Source organism: Ptychodera flava, chromosome 18 (genome assembly GCF_041260155.1).
Source record: "Ptychodera flava strain L36383 chromosome 18, AS_Pfla_20210202, whole genome shotgun sequence".
Taxonomy (NCBI): domain Eukaryota; kingdom Metazoa; phylum Hemichordata; class Enteropneusta; family Ptychoderidae; genus Ptychodera; species Ptychodera flava.
The window spans coordinates 11079573-11098701 of NC_091945.1; the positions used below are offsets into that span (position 1 = coordinate 11079573).

Sequence of the window (19129 nt, forward strand, 5' to 3'; positions counted from 1 at the left end):
GGAATCCTAATGCTGTAATACTTGAGGAATGACAAGGGTAGTTCAGGAGATGGATGGTCTAGCTTTGAAATGAGATGTGTATGATTGTGTCTAATTTTTAAATCGTCAGAATTACTGTTTCAGCGACAAAAATTGGGATTGTATCGACTGAATTTGGCATTCGTGTGAGCGCGACATATCGTCGGGACAATTTACTCAGTACAGGGATATGTGTCGTTCCCACCGAGTCTCAGATTGTTATAAATAATCAAAATCGAAAATAGAGGACCTAATGCTGAGCCCAACTGTAATGCCGTGACAGAAATTTCAATTGAAAGAAACGTGACGAGAGCTCCGAAAGAAGGCAATATTACTACTGTCTCACCTTTCCTTACTTTTCTCGCATAAATTAATTTTAATAATCGACCGATCGATTACACAAATCATCAAATAAAAACGTCCACAAATTTACTCACAGTTGCACTGAACGGCATATTCGAATGAAGTTTTGACTTTAAAGAATTAAGCTTACTCGTTGTGGGAGCTAGGGACGAGGTTATTCTGTAGTTTGTGGAAACTGCACTGCACCGAAATCTTTCTTCAGATCTGTAGTTGATGAATAGTATAGGTATATTATACATTTCTTGTAACATGCGTGTAATGTTATTTGTAAAGTGCGATTTCTCACCCTTTTCCTGTAAAAAGGACAAGAGTGCTACAAGAAAGCGTATATGCATGGCACAATCATAGAGAGTATAGAAATTTCACATCGTCGTAGCCGTATGATTTTCATTCTACGTTGTGATAATAATTGGAAGATATATGGACATTTCCACTTCAAATAACTTGTACCATGGGCCAACAGCAAAATACAGATCTTTTTCAGTAAGTTTAGTCAAGAGATAATTGCTTTCTAAAGAACTTTTATTTTATAAACCGATAATTGACGACAGAAAAGCTCGACATCAACATTGTAAACACGTGTCAGTATAGCATCAACGATCAAAAATAGCTGGCGTTAAGCGCTGAGCGCCCTCATTGGATCACAGGTGTCATTTGTCTGCCTTTCACATAGAGCGACGATATCCTGTTAGGTCAACCTGGCACCGAACATGAAGACCAGGCGGTTGCTGTCCTTGGGCTGTTATACGGTCAAGACACTGTTAGATGACAATAACTTTACCTTCAGGTGAGATAGTTTAAATGAAATTTTTGAAAAAATACGAAAAACTGCACATGGTGTAGAGCGATCTGAATTTATAAGCGATTAAGGGACTGGCTTTGCTCTACTTTTATTTCCTTTGTCTACAAGGCTTTATTGAAATAAGTTAGAAGTCGACTTCAAAAGCCGATGCGGGATACAAAATTTAATTCTTTTAGTTTGGGATCCGAGTGAGAGCTTCGACCAAAAAAAGTGTTTCTATCTGATAAATCTATTAATCATAGGAATTAATAGTACATGTATTTCAGTGAAAAATAAAGGAAAAATGCGCATTTTTCGCTTAAAACTCATCGGACTGGTGTTTTTGTACACACGCACTTCGACCATCCTCACACAGTTTTCGCATCAAAACGCGGACCGTCGAGAATTCCTGGTTGCAACTGAGATTTTGATACACTTCTCACACTCATATACCGGTATGTTGATATTCAAACGCAATCTCACGGGCTTTTTGGAGAATGCACGTGTGTGCGCTCAAGGGAAGCTAGTTTATCAGTTTTTAAGGGAGAACGCACCTCGGGGGCAGATATTCCGACTCTTGAACTTTTTAATTCTTTTCTGATATACCACTTGTGGGGGTTCATTTTAAAGCTCTTGGCGCAAGAAAACTTTTCGCCGTCTCAGTTTTCGAAAATCGAAAATTTCATTATTTCTTTATAGAGTTAACACAGGGATGGAGGCCATTTTAAATTTCGAGTATCGGTAATTTGTTTCTCTAGTTTTTTTAAAATTCAAAATGGCCGCCATCGCTTTGTTAACTCTATGGAGAAAAATAAAATTTTCGAATTACGAAAAATTAAGCCGGTTAAAAGTTTTCTTATACCAAGAGCTTTAAAATGAACCCCCACAAGTGGTAGATTAGAAGAGAATTGTAAAAGTTTGAGAGTCCAAATTTGTGTCCCCGAGGCGCGTTCTACCTTAATTAAGCGATGTTTTAAACAATGGTATTTTAAACATAAGTAGGCCCTACACTTCCCCAGAGTATGTTGAACAAATCGAAATTCAAAGGGAAAAGTAAAAGCCCATGATTTCCCCCTCTCTTAGATGGAACCCCCCTCTCCCCTCCCCCCTCTGACCCTGTCGTGAAAAAGGTTTACCATTGCTCCACCCCACCATATAGTCTAATATCTTCTCACTCTTTTCCATCGACATACAGCCGAATCTCTACTTTGGACTTTTTCACGTTGCCCCCCTTAGCAAGTAAACAGAATCATTTTATACACTGAATTTTAATGCTTTGATTACATGTTTTTCTTCAGTTTCACTCCTCCATGAGATATGTCGAAATTCTCAGTTAATTGACATTTTGAACTGACAATTAGAAGGCAGATTTGAAAAGCCAAATGAATAGATGTGGACTGTATCTGAGAAAAATGTTTCTTGTATCTTTGGTTTGAGAAAATAACTGCAATTCTTGTTCCTTCAAGGTGTGACGAAATAATTAGCTTGTGTATTTATATGTAATTGTGTGGATGTTTGTGTTTGTTAGGTTTTGGGGAAAATAAAAAAGAAGAATTCGGAGAGAGGCCTTTACTGTTTGCTATCATTTTCTTTCGGGTAAAAAATCACCACAGCACCAGGAAAGTGGAAAATCTCTCCGTCGAAGTAAAATCTTGACACTCCCTGATATATTATATTCAAAATATTATTCAAAATATCACCTTGGCGACTGATCAAAAGCTGATGATTAGAAAATTTAGATACCTCGAATTTGCAGACTTATCCTGCTTTCTTAGGCTCATCCCATACTGAGATTCCCATGGCAGGTCCGACTTGTAATCTGAAGCTGGCTTGTCATTCAAGTCAAAGGTCAAATATTCACTTGCCATGCGCGGAGTACACGCCGGGTTTTACCGCCACATTTAATTGTGTTGAACACATAGAGGTCACAGCTAGCAGCTGAGCTCAAGATCGGTTTCATTTGTTATATTTCAGTATCTATACACTGATCACCACCTTCAAGATGCCTACAAAGAAGTTCAGTCCAATCGCCGCAGCCTGCAATAACATGGGGATAGGGAAAAACGGTGATCTACCATGGAGACTAAGGTATGTCCGGCAGATTGCGATCTGATCATAAGTCGGATCCGAACGTTTGTTGAGATCCGAAGCCTTTACCGTCAATAGTATCATTCGATTCACACGGTTTTGTTGTGTTTCTGAGTGCAGGGCATTCTCTGACTCAACTCAACCAGTAGAATGGCAAGGATACTGCTCGGAACCACGGATAGCAGCAAACCATACACACGCTCAACCAGAATACGCGTCGGACTTGCTTATGTAACTTGGTTGCATGAGTTGTATATGTACACCTTTGTTGACTGTCTATGGTTGAGTCCGAGGGTTTTAAAAATTACTTTCACGTCAACTAAACAGGTAGTGGTAACCTTCCCCTGTCAAATCATGGTATGACCAAACAGCAGCAGAAGTGATGAGAAAAACTGTACTGTGCTTACGCACTCCAAGACTTTAGACAATATATTTGTGAATTAAACGCCCTCCATGGACGTAAAAACTATTTTTACGTCCATGCATGGACGTATGGCTCTACACACAGTCGCTTGAGGTTCGAGACACAGCGATGGCCGCTGTGGTATGCGTTAGAAAAGTCGGCAACGCATACCACACACGGACCGGCGGTGTATCGTGGTGTATCGAACGCCAAGCGACTGTGTCTATACTGTATTTTGATTTCATTCCAGAGAACATACTAGTACTTGCCAAATGTTTGTTGAATATTAAACTCTAACCATGGACATAAAACTGGCCTGTTCAAAATCATATCAAATGTCTCCCAACACCCCCCCCCCACCAATGAAAACATGCTAGTTGTTTAGAGTGTTTATTTGGGGGGGGTTTGTTTTGTGTGTTTGTGTGTGTTTTCTACCACATACCACACAGTCTGGAAGTTTGTGTTAGCCGTTTCTGTGAGAGACAAGAAATAGTAAATACAGTTCTACTCCTGGGTAAAAGGACGCAGTGTTCTTCAGACTCTGTACACCCAAGAGATTGTGTGATGTCGGTACAAACAACCGGGCCCCACATGTACATGTACAGGCACGTTTGTGAGCGTGGTTTTGTTTGTCATCACCAATGTTATAGGTGTTGACTTGTCAATCTTTTAAGATATCTGACCTCATTTAGAAAATTTATGAATTTCTGGAAAATTCCTCGAGTAGTACACCTGATTTTAAATTTTTCTCCATTAAAAGAGAACTCTCTTTGTGGCAGGTGGGTCAAATTTAATCACATGATGTTGAATGTTGATTGTGAGCCAGCACCAGGGTATTCATTGAATAATTTTAAAGTCCCACTAGCTGCAACTCTTGAAAAAAGTTGACCTCAAAATATCTTCCTATTCTCTCCTGGTTTTCTCTGAATTCTACCCTATGAAGGGATATGGGCTTTTACTGCATTAGGAAACCATTCCTTTGTGAAACATTTGACAATTCAAAGTTGGGCGACCATTTTGAATTCCTACCATTTTCAAAAATTGTTAAATATTACAAAGGAAACAGAACATACAATGTCACATTTGAAAACATTCACCCTATGCATTACATTTGACTACTCTGTGCAGTTTATGTGAAGATTTCAGTGCAGATATGCACTGTATCCACAGTTTTTGACTTTCTGCCTAGGGCTTCGATTTAACCCTTTCACCACCATGGTTTGTCCCAAATCCATTGTTTTCTATGGTAAAGTTGGACCTGTATACAGGGAACTGGGGGTGAAAGGGTTAAAGATCCATTAGCTGTAACTTTGGTCATTTTTATTTTGTTTGTTTCTGAGTATCATCTGCAGTTTCTGGTGTGAATCCCTGAACCATGTAGAAATTCCTAATATTTAGCTCATAAATATACCTTATATGCGTATAATCTGCATTGTTATTGTTTAAATTTTGCATTCAGGTTCGGAATAGAATACATTTATTAACCATAATAATGGTCATTTCACATATACAGGCTGTGTTGGCAAGCAAGGCACCGGGCATTGGTCATGATGATCGGATTGTTATAGTAAAATTCTTTAGTTGATACATTGAAACAGAGTAGTGAAAAATTAGTCAACAGTTACAGCTACATGTAATGTCCCTTTAATGTTTTCGCAAACATTTAATCACAACGTCATCTAGTTCAAAGTTGCATATACAGTCCCAGAGGGTAGTTAATAATAAGTGTACCGGTATACACACACTAAATTAGTGTATTTTTATGGGGCCAATTATGCAAGTAACATTTCATTTGCATGTCTAAAGAAATTTTAGAAAGAACCATGAATGTCAAAGGGAACTCAAGTGTCCCATTTTTTTTGAAGAACGAGGTGCAACACTGTGACTGCCTGTCCAATAAAGTGGCATGAAGACAAGCAAAATAGAATATGGGTCTCAAGAGACTCCCCATTTCACACCTGCAAACCAATGTATTATCTTCATGCAAACTTAGACTCCTTTGAGATGGGAGAAATTTTGCACTTGACTTTCAGAGGTAGACACTCTGAAGTGAAACAAGACCCAGCCTGAACTTACCTATCAATCATCTTTCCAGAAGCGATGAATTGGAAATACATAGTGAACGAATCTGAATCAGTTTTAGCCATTCCTCCTAATCTTGCTAGGTTTTCTAGTTTGTGAATGAAGGAAAGAGTGCTCGCCTTGAATCATTTTGATTCCAATCAGACAAGTCTCATTATAGAGATGACAGCCAATGGCCTCACTTTTATGTGCTCTTGGCGATTCTCGAATGTCAGATTTGCATCGTCTCAGTTTCTGATATTAATCAGACTGGTTTGAATAAGACCATGATTGCTTAAAATAACAATATCATTTCGCCCACTCATAAATTTTTATCCCGCCAAAATTTTAGAGCAACATTTTACCAATTTTTATGAAATTTTCTGTAAGTTTTTAGATGATTTTGAACCAAATGGCCATCATATTTCATTGGCTACAGTTTTTTCTCGAAATTTTGGCGAAAGTCTGACCAAAACTGACAGGGTTTTATTTTGTAAGGGGACAAAAGTAGACTTTGGTGCTCAAAGAGTTAAATACAGTCATCAGATACTGTTAGTTTTTTAATGATATCTTTATTATGTATTTAACTCTTGTTACAGAAATGAAATGAAGTTTTTTACCAGAGTTACGTCTGAAACCCAAGAGAAGTGCAAACAGAATGCCGTCATCATGGGAAGGAAAACCTGGTTTTCAATTCCGGAAAAGTACAGACCGTTAAACAACAGATTCAATGTTGTCCTCAGTCACACATTGACGTAAGTCCATCCACAATGAAAAATTGAAAATATACGCACAATGCAGTCACTGTTATGTGGGAGATAGGTTGCTCAAGGTTATTCAGGGTCAAGAAGAGACCACTAGTGGTGGATCTTATTATCTGCAAGAACTTTTTCTCTGACAATTCACTTTTGCATCTTTCATTTCACTCAGTAGAGCCAGGCGCCTGGGAAGTCTTTACGGTAGTATGCGCCTCGAAAGTGAAAAACTTACACTTTTGCTCAAACTTTCTTCAAGAAATCTTTCAACCATGCGTTCTCTTTCAAAATCAAGAAAAAAAAATCAAAAGAAAAAAGAAAAAAAATCAAGAAAAAATCGGGGCTCACTATGCAAATTTTAGTACTAGAGAAACAAATAGGCCTAACCCAAGATGTAGCGATATTTGAAATTCAAAATGGCTGCCATCCCGGTGTTAACCCTATGGAGAAAAAATAAAATTTTCAAATTTTGAAAAACTAAGCCGGTGAAAAGTTTTCTTATAGCAAGAGCTTTATAATCAACCCCTACATGTGTGTATATCAGAAAATAATTGTAAAAGTTTGAGAGTCTGAATATCTGTCCCCGAGGTGCATTCTACCTTAACAGTCATTGCATTTTAAAGATTCCTGGCAAGACTTGAAAAGTCCTTGAATATGACATTAAGTTTCTTGGACAGTCTTGGAAAAGTGAAAAGCCCTCAGCGGTTTACAGAAATGACAAAAGTGATACCTGGAAAATGGTGTTTTAAATGACAAAGAAGACTACAAGACCTTGAAAATTGCTGAAAAATTCCTTGAAAATCCTTAAATTTGTAGTGATGCTGAGAGCACATCACATGATGTAGAGCGATTAACTATTTAACTACAAAAATAAGCAAAAATTGACAAAAATAGCACCAAAAACAGAAATGATGTGTATTTTAAGTTGTGATACCTTACTGTTTGAATGAAATGTCTTTTATTTTCATTTCTATCAGGGATTGTCCGCCCGGTGCTGACTTACTGTCATCCACATTGGACGAGGCCATTAAAAAGCTATCAGAACCTCCACTGGAAGACAAAATTGACAAAGTTTTTATCACTGGTGGAACTTCTGTGTACAGGGTAAGGTTGGTTTTGGCTTCTTTTGACCCTTTTCCTGCCAAGTTCATATTTCACCATCAGGTCAAGTTGGTTAAAACTAGTTAAGCAAAACATATCCCATATGGTGCATTTTAAAAAAGACTTGAAGATTTGAAGGTACATCCTTGAAGACAGAGATACTGTAAACATGATTTTTACAGACTAAAGCTGCTATAACATACCAAGCCAAGTGAGTGAATATACACATGGTTTTGGCTCAATACCGCTTTTTACTGACTTGGCAGATGGGGATGTGATACTGTCTGGCAGGTAAAGGGTTAAACCTGTTCACCCCGGTTATATTTGAAATTCAAAATGGCCACCATTCCTGTATTGTCTCTATGGGGAAAATAAAATTCCTGATTTTCACAAAACTGAGGAGGTTAAAATTTTATTTACTCCGTAAATAATTACCGTTAAATTCCTATGAATTGGCACAATTTTATCAAAATGCCCCTTGATTTGGAAAGATGGACAGTTTTATACTCTGACACCTTCGTATTTGTCAATTTCTTTTGTTCATGCAGGAGTCTATGGAATCCGAGCACTGCCATAGGATATACCTTACTAGAATCATGGCAGACTTCGACTGTGACACTTTCTTCCCAGAGTTTGACAAAAATGTCTTCAAGCTTGTCAGGTCAGTGATGCACGGCAGTTTTGTACAGACTACTTTACTTTCTGATATTTCTTGATTTTTAGCTTACCTCCTTGTAAGGTTATTGTGCTGCTGTGGATCAGTCTAAGCCCATTGATATCATGGTTATATTGACCTCACTTCTAGGGGAAAATGGGTGAACAGAATCAGATCAGAGTTGTGGAACAGCCAACAAACCCCAGGTGATGGTGTGATGCATGTCACCGAAAGAAGGTCAAGTTCATGCACACTTGAAATTGACAGATTTGTACTTTTGCTCAAACTTTCCATAAGGCATCCTCAAACCATTGCCTTCAAAATCAAGAATAAAAATCAGGGATCACCGTGCAAAATTTGGTATCAGAGAAACACAATGTCCAATATTTACATGTACTGATACATGAAAATCAAAATGGCTGCCTCCCTTTGTTATGGGGATTTTGATTTTCAGAAAACTGAGCATACATACACTGCATGTACAGATGTTGTAATAAATTAAATTTCAATTCTTATCAATCAAGGTCAAAGCTAACAGGTGTAGTTTAGGGGATTTTGCAAGACTGCTTTGAATGGCGCGATGATGCAGATTCTGATTGCTGCATTGTTTGTGCATACACTGCTCTTATGATGGACAAAAATAAAAAAAAATCATAACATCCTTGACTACCCCATCTTGTCTCTAATAGTTTCATAGAACTCCAGTTCCCTGCCAGGTGTTGTTCTTTTTTGGTATTTGGACTAGGAGCAGTTCCAAGTACAGATTTTACATATAGATCTGTACTGTTGGTCTATTCCCGGTCCCTATTTGACCTACAGATCTAATACTTTGGTCCATTTGAAGTTCAGGTTTCACCTATATAGCACTTGTACTGAGTCTATTCCAAGCCCAGATTTCACCCATGAGCCTTGTGTGATGATGACCACAAAGTGACAAATTCTAAAACTACAGCTCATCTTACCCCATTTCATGTATGCTATCTTTATCACCATTTACCCCATTCCCTTTACAGTGATCCCAGCATTCCAGACGAAATCCAGGAAGAGAAGGGTATCCAGTACAAGTTTGAAGTTTATGAAAGAAGCTAATGGAAAAACTACATAATTGTATAGGCAGTAACAATGTACCTCATTATGTAAAACAGTTTACATGACCAAACAGTGTACTTTTCCCAAACTTTCCCTGATGTAGAAAGATTTTGTTGATATTATAGGTCTTGATATAGGTAACAATGTAGCACATAGATTTGTAAGACTAGGTGTCTGGTGTCATTCATTGACAGACGACACTCCTCTACAATTCTGTATGCGATTGCATGTCCAGCATTTGCAAAATTCTGAAAATCTTAGCCTGTATCACCATAGTAGATCGACTGAAGGATCTGTCATTCGAGGGCCCTCTCTCACCTCCCCCTCTTAAGAGGGGGCGCATAGAGAGTGTCCTGGAGCGACAGATCTTTCAGTCTACGTAGCAGTTCATGATAGATGTGTTTGAGGTCAAAGGTGAGAACTTTTTAAATAAATGTGACAGTTCAAAAGTCGTACAAAATAAGATTAAAGTTTATCACTTTTATGAATAAAAATTTACGACATGTTTGCGGACACTTCGTATTTTTAGTAAAACATGTAGATATGAAACTCAAAATGTTTAGACAATGGCACTACTAATATGCAAATGAGTAAATTCAGACAAATCATGAGAAGAAATTATTTGTGTTCTTGGTTTTTGAAGTATTTGTGGAGTGCTTTCTTTTCCCAACTTGATATTAGTTGTTCAATTTCATTTTAGACAAAATTTCATTTTGTATTTTTCTGAAAACCATGTAATTTGTGAACTGTAATGGTGCAATGTGTGTGTGTGAGTCATTCCAAAGGACCTAATAAAACTGATACAAACTTCCGGTAATCTAGGCTTGGCTCTCGTTTAAAAGAACCAATCAGAGTGTCTGTATCATCTGTGGATGATCATGCCTTGGATAGAGTATGCTGGGATAAGCAAATCCAATGGTTTTACGCCACAGATCACAAATTTTTGTGCTTAAACCAGTGAATTCAATATTTTGGTGGTCTATCAGACCAGTAACACTGTATGCTGTCACACTGTACTCAAGTACAATTGAATTTTTCCATGTACATCATACTGGTCCTTTGACTTGTTAATTTCCGAGACAAATAGTTGCTCTGTTTGGTATTTCACCATGACTCTGTTTTTGTTGAAAATTAAATTATTACATAGTCTTCAAACAACAGCAGTGTCTTTTGTTCATGCCCAGTGAGAAATGAAAGGAGAAAAACCGATAATCCAGCGCAAGATAAGAGGGGCTTTAACACAGGGGATACATCTATCATGCACTGGGCTATCGAAATAAAAGCCAGCTTACTTACCCCAGATCTAGACAAAAAAATATCCATTCATATAAAAGTAACATATGTACTGAGAAAGGGAGAAGTTGAATTTGCGTGTTCTTTTACATTCAGAAGAAAAGTGCTTTTGAAAACCACTTTGAAAAGTGCTTTTTGGCAAAATTACTTTTATGATTGCTTTTCAACATTTAGCCGTCAAAATTTTTAGCTTCCCAGGATGACTCAGTGCCTATTTCTGAAAGTGGTGATAAAATTTACCTGTGTATTTTGAGGGGGAGTTTTTTGTGTGGGGGTCAAAACAATAGTTGCTTCAAAAACATTCAGTTGATAGTTTTCGTATTTGCGTAATAAGTGCTAAGGGATGATTTCATAAAGATTTAATAAGAAACGATGGTGAAATTTGCACGTGTAAATAATTTGGCAAGTGATATGAAGACAATGACATTCCAATGTTGTAATAGTGGTTCCGTAGCAAGACTCTCCTACTCCCAGCTCATTTGTTAAAACGATGAAATTTGCAGGTGTGTGACATTTGGTGTATTCATTTATTTCCAGTCAAAATCTCTTTGGCACAACTTTTGCTACATGAAATATCTAACCTAAATGAAAATATCTAACCACTCATCAAACAGAAACATTCAAACAAAATGAAACTTTAATTGACAATATTTTGACGTTTTAGTACTGCTACATGACGTCATTCATATCCTTCGATAACGTCACACTTTAGCCTACAAAATATCGGACTAGTCACGTGATCATTTAGATTGCCACCGAGTGATACCATATTGAAACCGGCTTATAATGTTCTGCATTTTCGTTCCGTTGAGAGGTGGGCGTTGGGGGCGCCCTCGAGCGACGTATTCCTATATCTATTTGTTACGATGAAAAGATTCGTGGTTAGGGAGCAATTATATTGCCAACATCTACCTGCCGAACCAAACTCGCTGCGTTTGACCTTGAACCCCTTATTGTAACGAAAGTTTGGAAATGCAAAATCCAAAAATGATATTGTAAATTTAACTTCTCCAAAACACGATAAATTGCAGCTGACATAAGTCGTTGGAAACCAAACCACTCAAAAGTTTTCGAACAACAAAGTGCCCTGAAGAACAGTGATCGTGAATCATACATGTATGGTTTAAACAGTGCAACATTGGCAGTTAGTGCGAATTCGCGCACGATAATCGAAATAGAGGTATCCTCTTTCCCGGACCTCAAATGATCTATCATTGCAAAATTACATAGGAGCAGTTTTAAAATTATTTTCCCATCTTTTACGCTCAGATTTTAATTTAATTGCACTCAGTATAATTGCACGCTTCGCATTACGCACTACTCCTTGGACAATTTTTCCGATATTTTAAGTCAACCAAAATGTTTTTAACGAATTTTTTCTTATTTTTTTCTATTTTCACATTCTCCTCACACAATTAAAATTACGTTGACAGTTTAACAATGAAAGATTAATCTAATCTTTTGATCGCGTACAACTTGAAATTTAAGAATAGAATATGATCGTTCTCCTGGTTTTTTTGAAGTTAATATCAACAAAAAAGTTCTAAAATGCATAACTGGAAATAAACTGAAACTTTAAAGTTTCATTTTTTTTTAAAAAACGATTCGATACCTTGCGGTATTTATTCAGACTGGTTAAAATAAAGTGATATTGTTAAAACAATTGTCACGGTACTAACCAAACAAAGTACTACACTTTGTTTATCTAGGGAGTGCCAAACTTTGCACGGTGACCCCATCCATCTCGTATACATTGCAGAGCTGTGAAATATTGGTGGGCAACCATTGCAATAAATTTAGTATATATTCATTTCAAAAGGTGAAATTAACACAATCAGAACTAATTTGGGAATTGGATCTGTATATTGTTCAAATTTTTCAAACGTTTTAGGGGACCTCTGGCTGAAAGTTACCGTGACGATTACGATTTTACTCATAAAAACAAGTGTATATACACAGGGCCTGGCATGCAAGAATTATTAGTGTAGGAGTTGTGAATATGATCAATAAATGTATTGTATTAAACTTCTTTTCATTATACAAGCCTTACCTGTGTCAATACAGCGATATTGATGATGATGATGATGATGATTAAATGTTTCAAAATGAAGAAAAATAAAAATATGTTGGACTCTGTAAATTTGTTATTGTTGTTGTTTTTATTATTGTTGTTGTTGTTGTTGTTGATGATGATAGTATTTGCAGAAAGGAACAAAGTATGCGCTGCGAAATTCAATACAGCCTAACTGTACTATGCGCTGCAAAATTCAATACAGCCTAACTATACATGTGCGTTGCAAATTCAATACAGCCTAACTATACATATGCGTTGCAGCCTAACTATACATGTGCGTTGCAAATTCAATAAGCCTAACATTAGGCTGTATTGAATTTGCAACGCACATGTATAGTTAGGCTGCAACGCATATGTATAGTTAGGCTGTATTGAACAACAATAACAACTTTACTGAGTACAAAATATATTTTTATTTTTCTTCATTTTTAAATGTTTAATCATCATCATCATCAGAGCCTGAGGCCCCTATGGTTATTGCTTCAGTACTAGCCCAGGGTTTTGCCTGGGCTTGTGGGTTTAATGGCAAAACCAAACTTCAACCAACAACCACACTGGCAAAACTCGAGTACTGTACCGCAGCTACCCTTGCTTGGTACATGTATATCAATGCAATCAGATTAGGGACAGCAGAAATGGTTCATTTACCACTATTCCCTAATATCAGCAAAAACACTGTACACAGTGCTATGGATGCTTTCTTTCACAAGCACCTGTAGCCCTTCCCAAGGTTAGGTGCTCGGGGAATGTGCAACAACCGCCTGTGTAGTGATCATGGAGGTAGATCTCGCTTCTAACTCCATGTTTGTGATAATACAGGATGAGTATACATCAAGACAGCCTGTATGACATGTCATATGGGTTGTCTTGCATACATCTAGTCCAGTCAATCTACGAGATTTTGGCACCTAACCCACCACAAATTGCAACAGAATTTTTTTCTTCAGAATGCATTTTAATGAGGTACCCAGAACAACATATTAAAAGTTTACTCGAATCCACCTTGGGGAAATATGTCTAATTTGCATAAATCAAATATGGCGGCCAACCATCCAACAAAATAACATAATTGGTTATATATCACATATTAAACACGCTATTTCAGTGATTTCAAAGTCTGACACTAGTTATTTGGCTCAGGGAATCATTTTGGAGGTATAATGTTTCATATAGGCACCTCGTTAATTTGCATAATTCCAATATGGCGGCCAACATTCCTACAAAAGACATTTTCGGTCATATACCACGTACTAAACAAGCTATTTCAGTGATTTTAAAGTTAAAAGTATATTTCTTAGGCATGGACAAACGATTTTCGAGATGCTATGATTTGCATAGGTAATTTGTTAATTTGCATAATTCCAATATGGTGGCCAACATACCTACAAAAGACATTTTCTGTCATATACCACGTATTAACCCTTTTGGCGCCAAAGTCTATTTTTGTCAACTTTATAAAATGTACCACAGTCAATGTTTCTGCTTTTTGCCAATTTTTTGATAAAAATATGTAGCTGCTGAAAAATGATATCCATTTGGTCCAAAACTATGAAAAAACCGTACAGAAAAGTTCACAGAAATTGGTAAAATATTGCATTAAAATTTTGGTGTAAAAATTACAGCAGTTAAATTTTGGTGTAAAAAATTACAGCACTCAAAGGGTAAACAAGCCATTTCTGTGATTTCGAAGTTAAAAGTGTATATCTTTGGCATGGACAAACAATTTTCGAGATGCAATGATTTGCTTAGGTATTTCGTTAATTTGCATAACTCCAATAGGGTTGCCAACATACCTACAAAAGACATTTTCTGTCATGTACCATGTATTAACCCTTTGGGCGCCAAAGTCTATTTTTGTCAACTTTATAAAATGTACCACAGTCAATTTTTCTGCTTTTTGCCAAAATTTAGATTAAAATCTGTAGCTGCTGAAAAATGATATCCATTTGGTCCAAAATTATGAAAAAACGTACAGAAATGTTCACAGAAATTGGTAAAATATCGCATTAAAATTTTGGTGTAAAAAATTACAGCAGTCAAAGGGTTAAACAAGCTATTTCTGTGATTTCAAAGTTAGTATATTCTTTGGCATCAAATGATGTTTGAGGTGCAATTATTTGCGTTGGCACTTCGTTAATTTGCATAAATCCAATACAAATTACATTTTCAGTCATAAAATGTATTGAACAATATATTTCAGCCATTTTGAAGTTTAATTATATTTCTTGAGCATGAAGAAACACCTTTTGTGGTTCCATGTTTTTAAAAGACACTTTGATGATTTTCAGAAATTAAATATGGCTGCCAAATTAATGCCCAAATAGCTTCTAATATAAATAAGGTTATGGTAGAGTTTTTAGGAATAGGAATATCAAGAAAAAACTGTCAAGAGGGCACTGCACCCAACGCACTGTATTTTGCAAATATTCTTCCAATTTTTATTAATTTGTTAACCCAAGATTAAAAATTGGTTAGGTTCACCTTTTAGCTTGGCAAGCAGTCGTAAGTTGCATGATATAGAAGGGTTAATGTATGCAAATGTATGCAAATCACCCGAATTCCTGCTTCCCTTTTATCCGAATTTCAAGATTTCCAAAGAATATAACTCTGTTCTAGCTGGGTCATATTTTCTGAAATTTTCACATTATGTTTTTAAATGCTATATAACAAAACAACTATTTTGTTTTGCAATAAAATTCTTACATTTTGAATTAGAGGCATTTTTATTTTGCTAACCATGATTTTAAGCACTTTTTTGAGTGTCAGTCGTTCAGCCCATGCCATTTTAGAATGAGGATATACTCTTGTTTCAAGTGAAATATTACATTTCACAAAATAGTTTGTAAGGGTTTCCTTGTCATCTTAGATGAGAAATATTCCTTCGAAAAAAACTGTGTTGGCAACGTGCAGCTCCACATTAAAGCCTTGAACATTTATTTTTAAAAATATAGAAAATATACAATAAATTTACATACAATAACGATCCATTTACGAATAAAAGTTTATTTTAATAGGTGTATGTGATACCTGAATTCGTTAAAATACCCCATAAATATATTGTATTTTGAAAAGAATGTTAAAGCAAATTTGGTAGACTTACATATATGACTTCCGAACGGATTAAGATAAGTATATGTTGATGTGCGTTTACTATTGAGTTGTAAGAAAGTCATGCAATTTTAATTATTTGTGATTTTTCTAAATATGACAACCGTTAATGATTGTTAGTCATCTAATAATAATCTCTTTCTGAATATAACATTGGATTCATCTGTGTACGGCAATATTTGTGATTTTTATAGGTGCTTTATACTCTACAGTGTTAAAACATGTAATCTTTAATGTTTACTGTTTTAAAAAAGTCGTGGACAAAATCTTTAGTTTCTAATTTAGACTGAACCCCTTCCTTATGGACGAGTGCATCTTTGGTACATCCCCCTAGATGATAGGCAAGAAGTCATCACATATAACAGCAAAAATACAATAAACACAACAAAGATAATAACAACGCAAAAAATAAAATAATGTGACCAAAATAACACATGCCACAATACAGACAAATTAAAACTTAGCGCTGATGCAAACAATGTCAGACTCTCAAAAACTTGATCAACACACAAACTCACAAAAATTGAAAATTGCATGCTTAGCAAAGACTTAAAATTAATTCAAACAACTCATTAGCCCAACAGAATCCAACTGTTACACGATACAAACATGTACATCTGGAAAAATGACACTTGGAAAAATGACTCAAGATGTACTTCTTTGTATTGTGTAATAGTTGGATTCTGTGTTTGGATTAATTGTAAGTCTTTGCTAAAGCATGCAGTTTTCAGATTTTTTGAGTTTGTGTGTCCAGAAAGTTTTTATGAATCTGACATTGTTTGCAATAGTGCTAAGTTTCAATTTGTGTGTATTACGACACTTTTTATTTCGGTCATATCATTTTTTCTGGTTTTTTTTTTTAGCTTTGTTGTGTTTATTGTATTTTGCTGGTATGTGTGATGACTTCTTGCCTATCATCTTAGGGATCTTATAAAGATGCACCCATCCATAAGAAGGGGGTTCAGTCTAAATTAAAAACTAAAGATTTTGAACACCCCTTTTTTTAACAGTAAACATTACAGATTACATGCTTTGACACTGTAGAGTGTTAAACACCCTTACAAATTACGAAAATGCCACACACAGATGAATTCAATGTTATATTTAAAAAAAGAATATATCATTCAGAAGACTAACATTCATTAACATAACAGTCGTCATATACAGAATAATCAAAAAATTTTAAAATGAATGTCCAAGGACTTAACAGTTTCTTCTTGATAGTTTCCTAGTGCTAAAAACTATACCAAAACCGTTATTTATATTAGAAGCTATTAAGCCACGGGCCATTAATATGGCAGCCATATTTAATTTATGCAAATTATCAAAGGGCCTTTGTAAAATTGAGCCCCTAAAAGTGTTTCTTCGTACCCAAGAAAAATATTAAAACTTTAAAATCAAAGAAATAGCTTGTATAATGCGTGATGTATGACCGACAATGTCCCTTGTAGGAATGTTGGCCGCCATATTGGAATTATGCAAATTAATAAAGTACCTATAAAGAACATTATACCTCCAAAATAATTCCCTGGGCCAAATTACTAGTGTCAGACTTTGAAATCACTGAAATAGCTTGTTTAACATGCGATATATAGCAAATTATGTTATTTTGTTGGATGTTGGCCGCCATATTTGATTTATGCAAATTAGACATATTTCCCCAAGGTGGATTCGAGTAAACTTTTAATATGTTGTTCTGGGTACCTCTCTGAAATGCATTCCGAAGAAAAAAATTCTGTTGCAATTTGTGGTGGGTCTAACCCTATTTTGACTGGACTATACATCTAATAAAGCGGCTGTGTGTAGTGATCAGTGCCAAAGGCTCTTGATGTGTTCAGTGTACTTTAAAGGGGAAGGTATGTCATGGTTTTGACCTAGGGGCTTTAAAATCAATAAAATTTGATATATATCATTGCGTATAATCAAATAACAACCTTCTGATAGAGAAGTACCTTTGATGCTAAGTGTCAAAGTTTGACACATGGTGATAATGATTTTGTTCAATTTTTTGGCCAAAAACCTCCTTTTTAATACTCTTTACTTATGTGCACTCTCAGCAACCACATGAATTGGTGTTCTCGAGGTTTCTGAACCAAAATTGTAACTAAATCCTAATTCATATGTTTCAAACTTGGCCATTTAACACAGGTGTGCAGCTATCAATGGAAAGTGTTAAAAATCAAACTGTATGGAAATCACACTCTGAAGAGCAAACCATGTCATACCTTCCTCTTTTTCAGCATGTACCACATTGGACATCTGGTGTGTTTGAGTGCTGTAATTTTTGCCACCAAAATTGTACTGCCACATTTTACCAATTTTCATGAATTTTTCTGAAGTGTTTTGATAATTTTGGACCCAACGGACATCATATTTCATTGGCTACAGTTTTTTATCAAAGTTTTGAGAAAAATCTCAGAAAAATTGACCTGGGTATATTTTGTAAAGGGGAGAAAAATTGACGTTGGCCCTCGAAGAATGAAAATGATGACACATTTACCCATGTGTATTTTGAAGGGGCGCAATTTTCTTATGTGTGGTCAAAACAAGTTTATGGTTTTCATATTTTGTTCAATAAGTGCTTGGGGATGATTTCATACAGATATGAAGAAATTACCGTGAAATTTGCACGTGTAAACGTTTTGGCAAATGTTTTTTGAGAAAATGATTTTCCATTTTGGTAATGCTGGTTCCTCACCATCATGACTCGCCTAATCCCGGCTCATTTGTGCTAATATAGATGAAATTTGCAGATGTGTAATTTGTAGTATTTTTATTTTTATTTTGGTCAAACTATCTCTGGCACAACTTGTCCTACAGTTTTGAAAAATTTCCATCATTTGTGATCTAATGAGAACACAGTGTCACTAACATCATTAATATTTATTTGTTCGTTCATAGATGCATTTGTTTATTTCATAATTCCAAAATAGTGATCATTCATCAAATAGGAAATATTTAAACAAAATTACACACTTATTGACTTTATTTTGATGTTTTTAACACAGTTCATATGATATAGGGCCTACTTGATATCCTTCTGTAATGTCACATATCCGGGCCAATAATAGGTTGCACAGGTCACGTGATCATTTGGCTTAGAACGACTGGAAAGGGTAACCATTATGACTCATCATGTCTGACATTTTCTTGAATTTGCCGGCGAAAAGAGTCCAAAAGACTTCAAATATGTATGAAAAAGTAATGCGACACGGTGAGTACGAGAAGAGATATCATTTCTCGCGGTTCGATAGTATAGAGAGAAATTGATGTCTTCGCGTTACGTGAATTTGGCACGTGGCATTGATAAACAATGTGTGGGCGGGGCTACGAAGCTGTT

General features: G+C 35.9%; 1 protein-coding gene across 1 annotated transcript; it reads left to right on the forward strand.

The window, feature by feature from the left end:
• Window positions 1–3024: 3024 nt before the first annotated feature.
• LOC139116819 (dihydrofolate reductase-like) lies at window positions 3025–10472 on the forward strand. Its single transcript, XM_070679505.1, has 5 exons — window positions 3025–3250; window positions 6314–6469; window positions 7447–7573; window positions 8119–8231; window positions 9239–10472. Exons 1-5 carry the CDS (start codon window positions 3165–3167, stop codon window positions 9312–9314), a joined length of 558 nt encoding a protein of 185 aa, XP_070535606.1. The 5' UTR covers window positions 3025–3164; the 3' UTR covers window positions 9315–10472.
• The last annotated feature ends 8657 nt before the right edge of the window (window positions 10473–19129 follow it).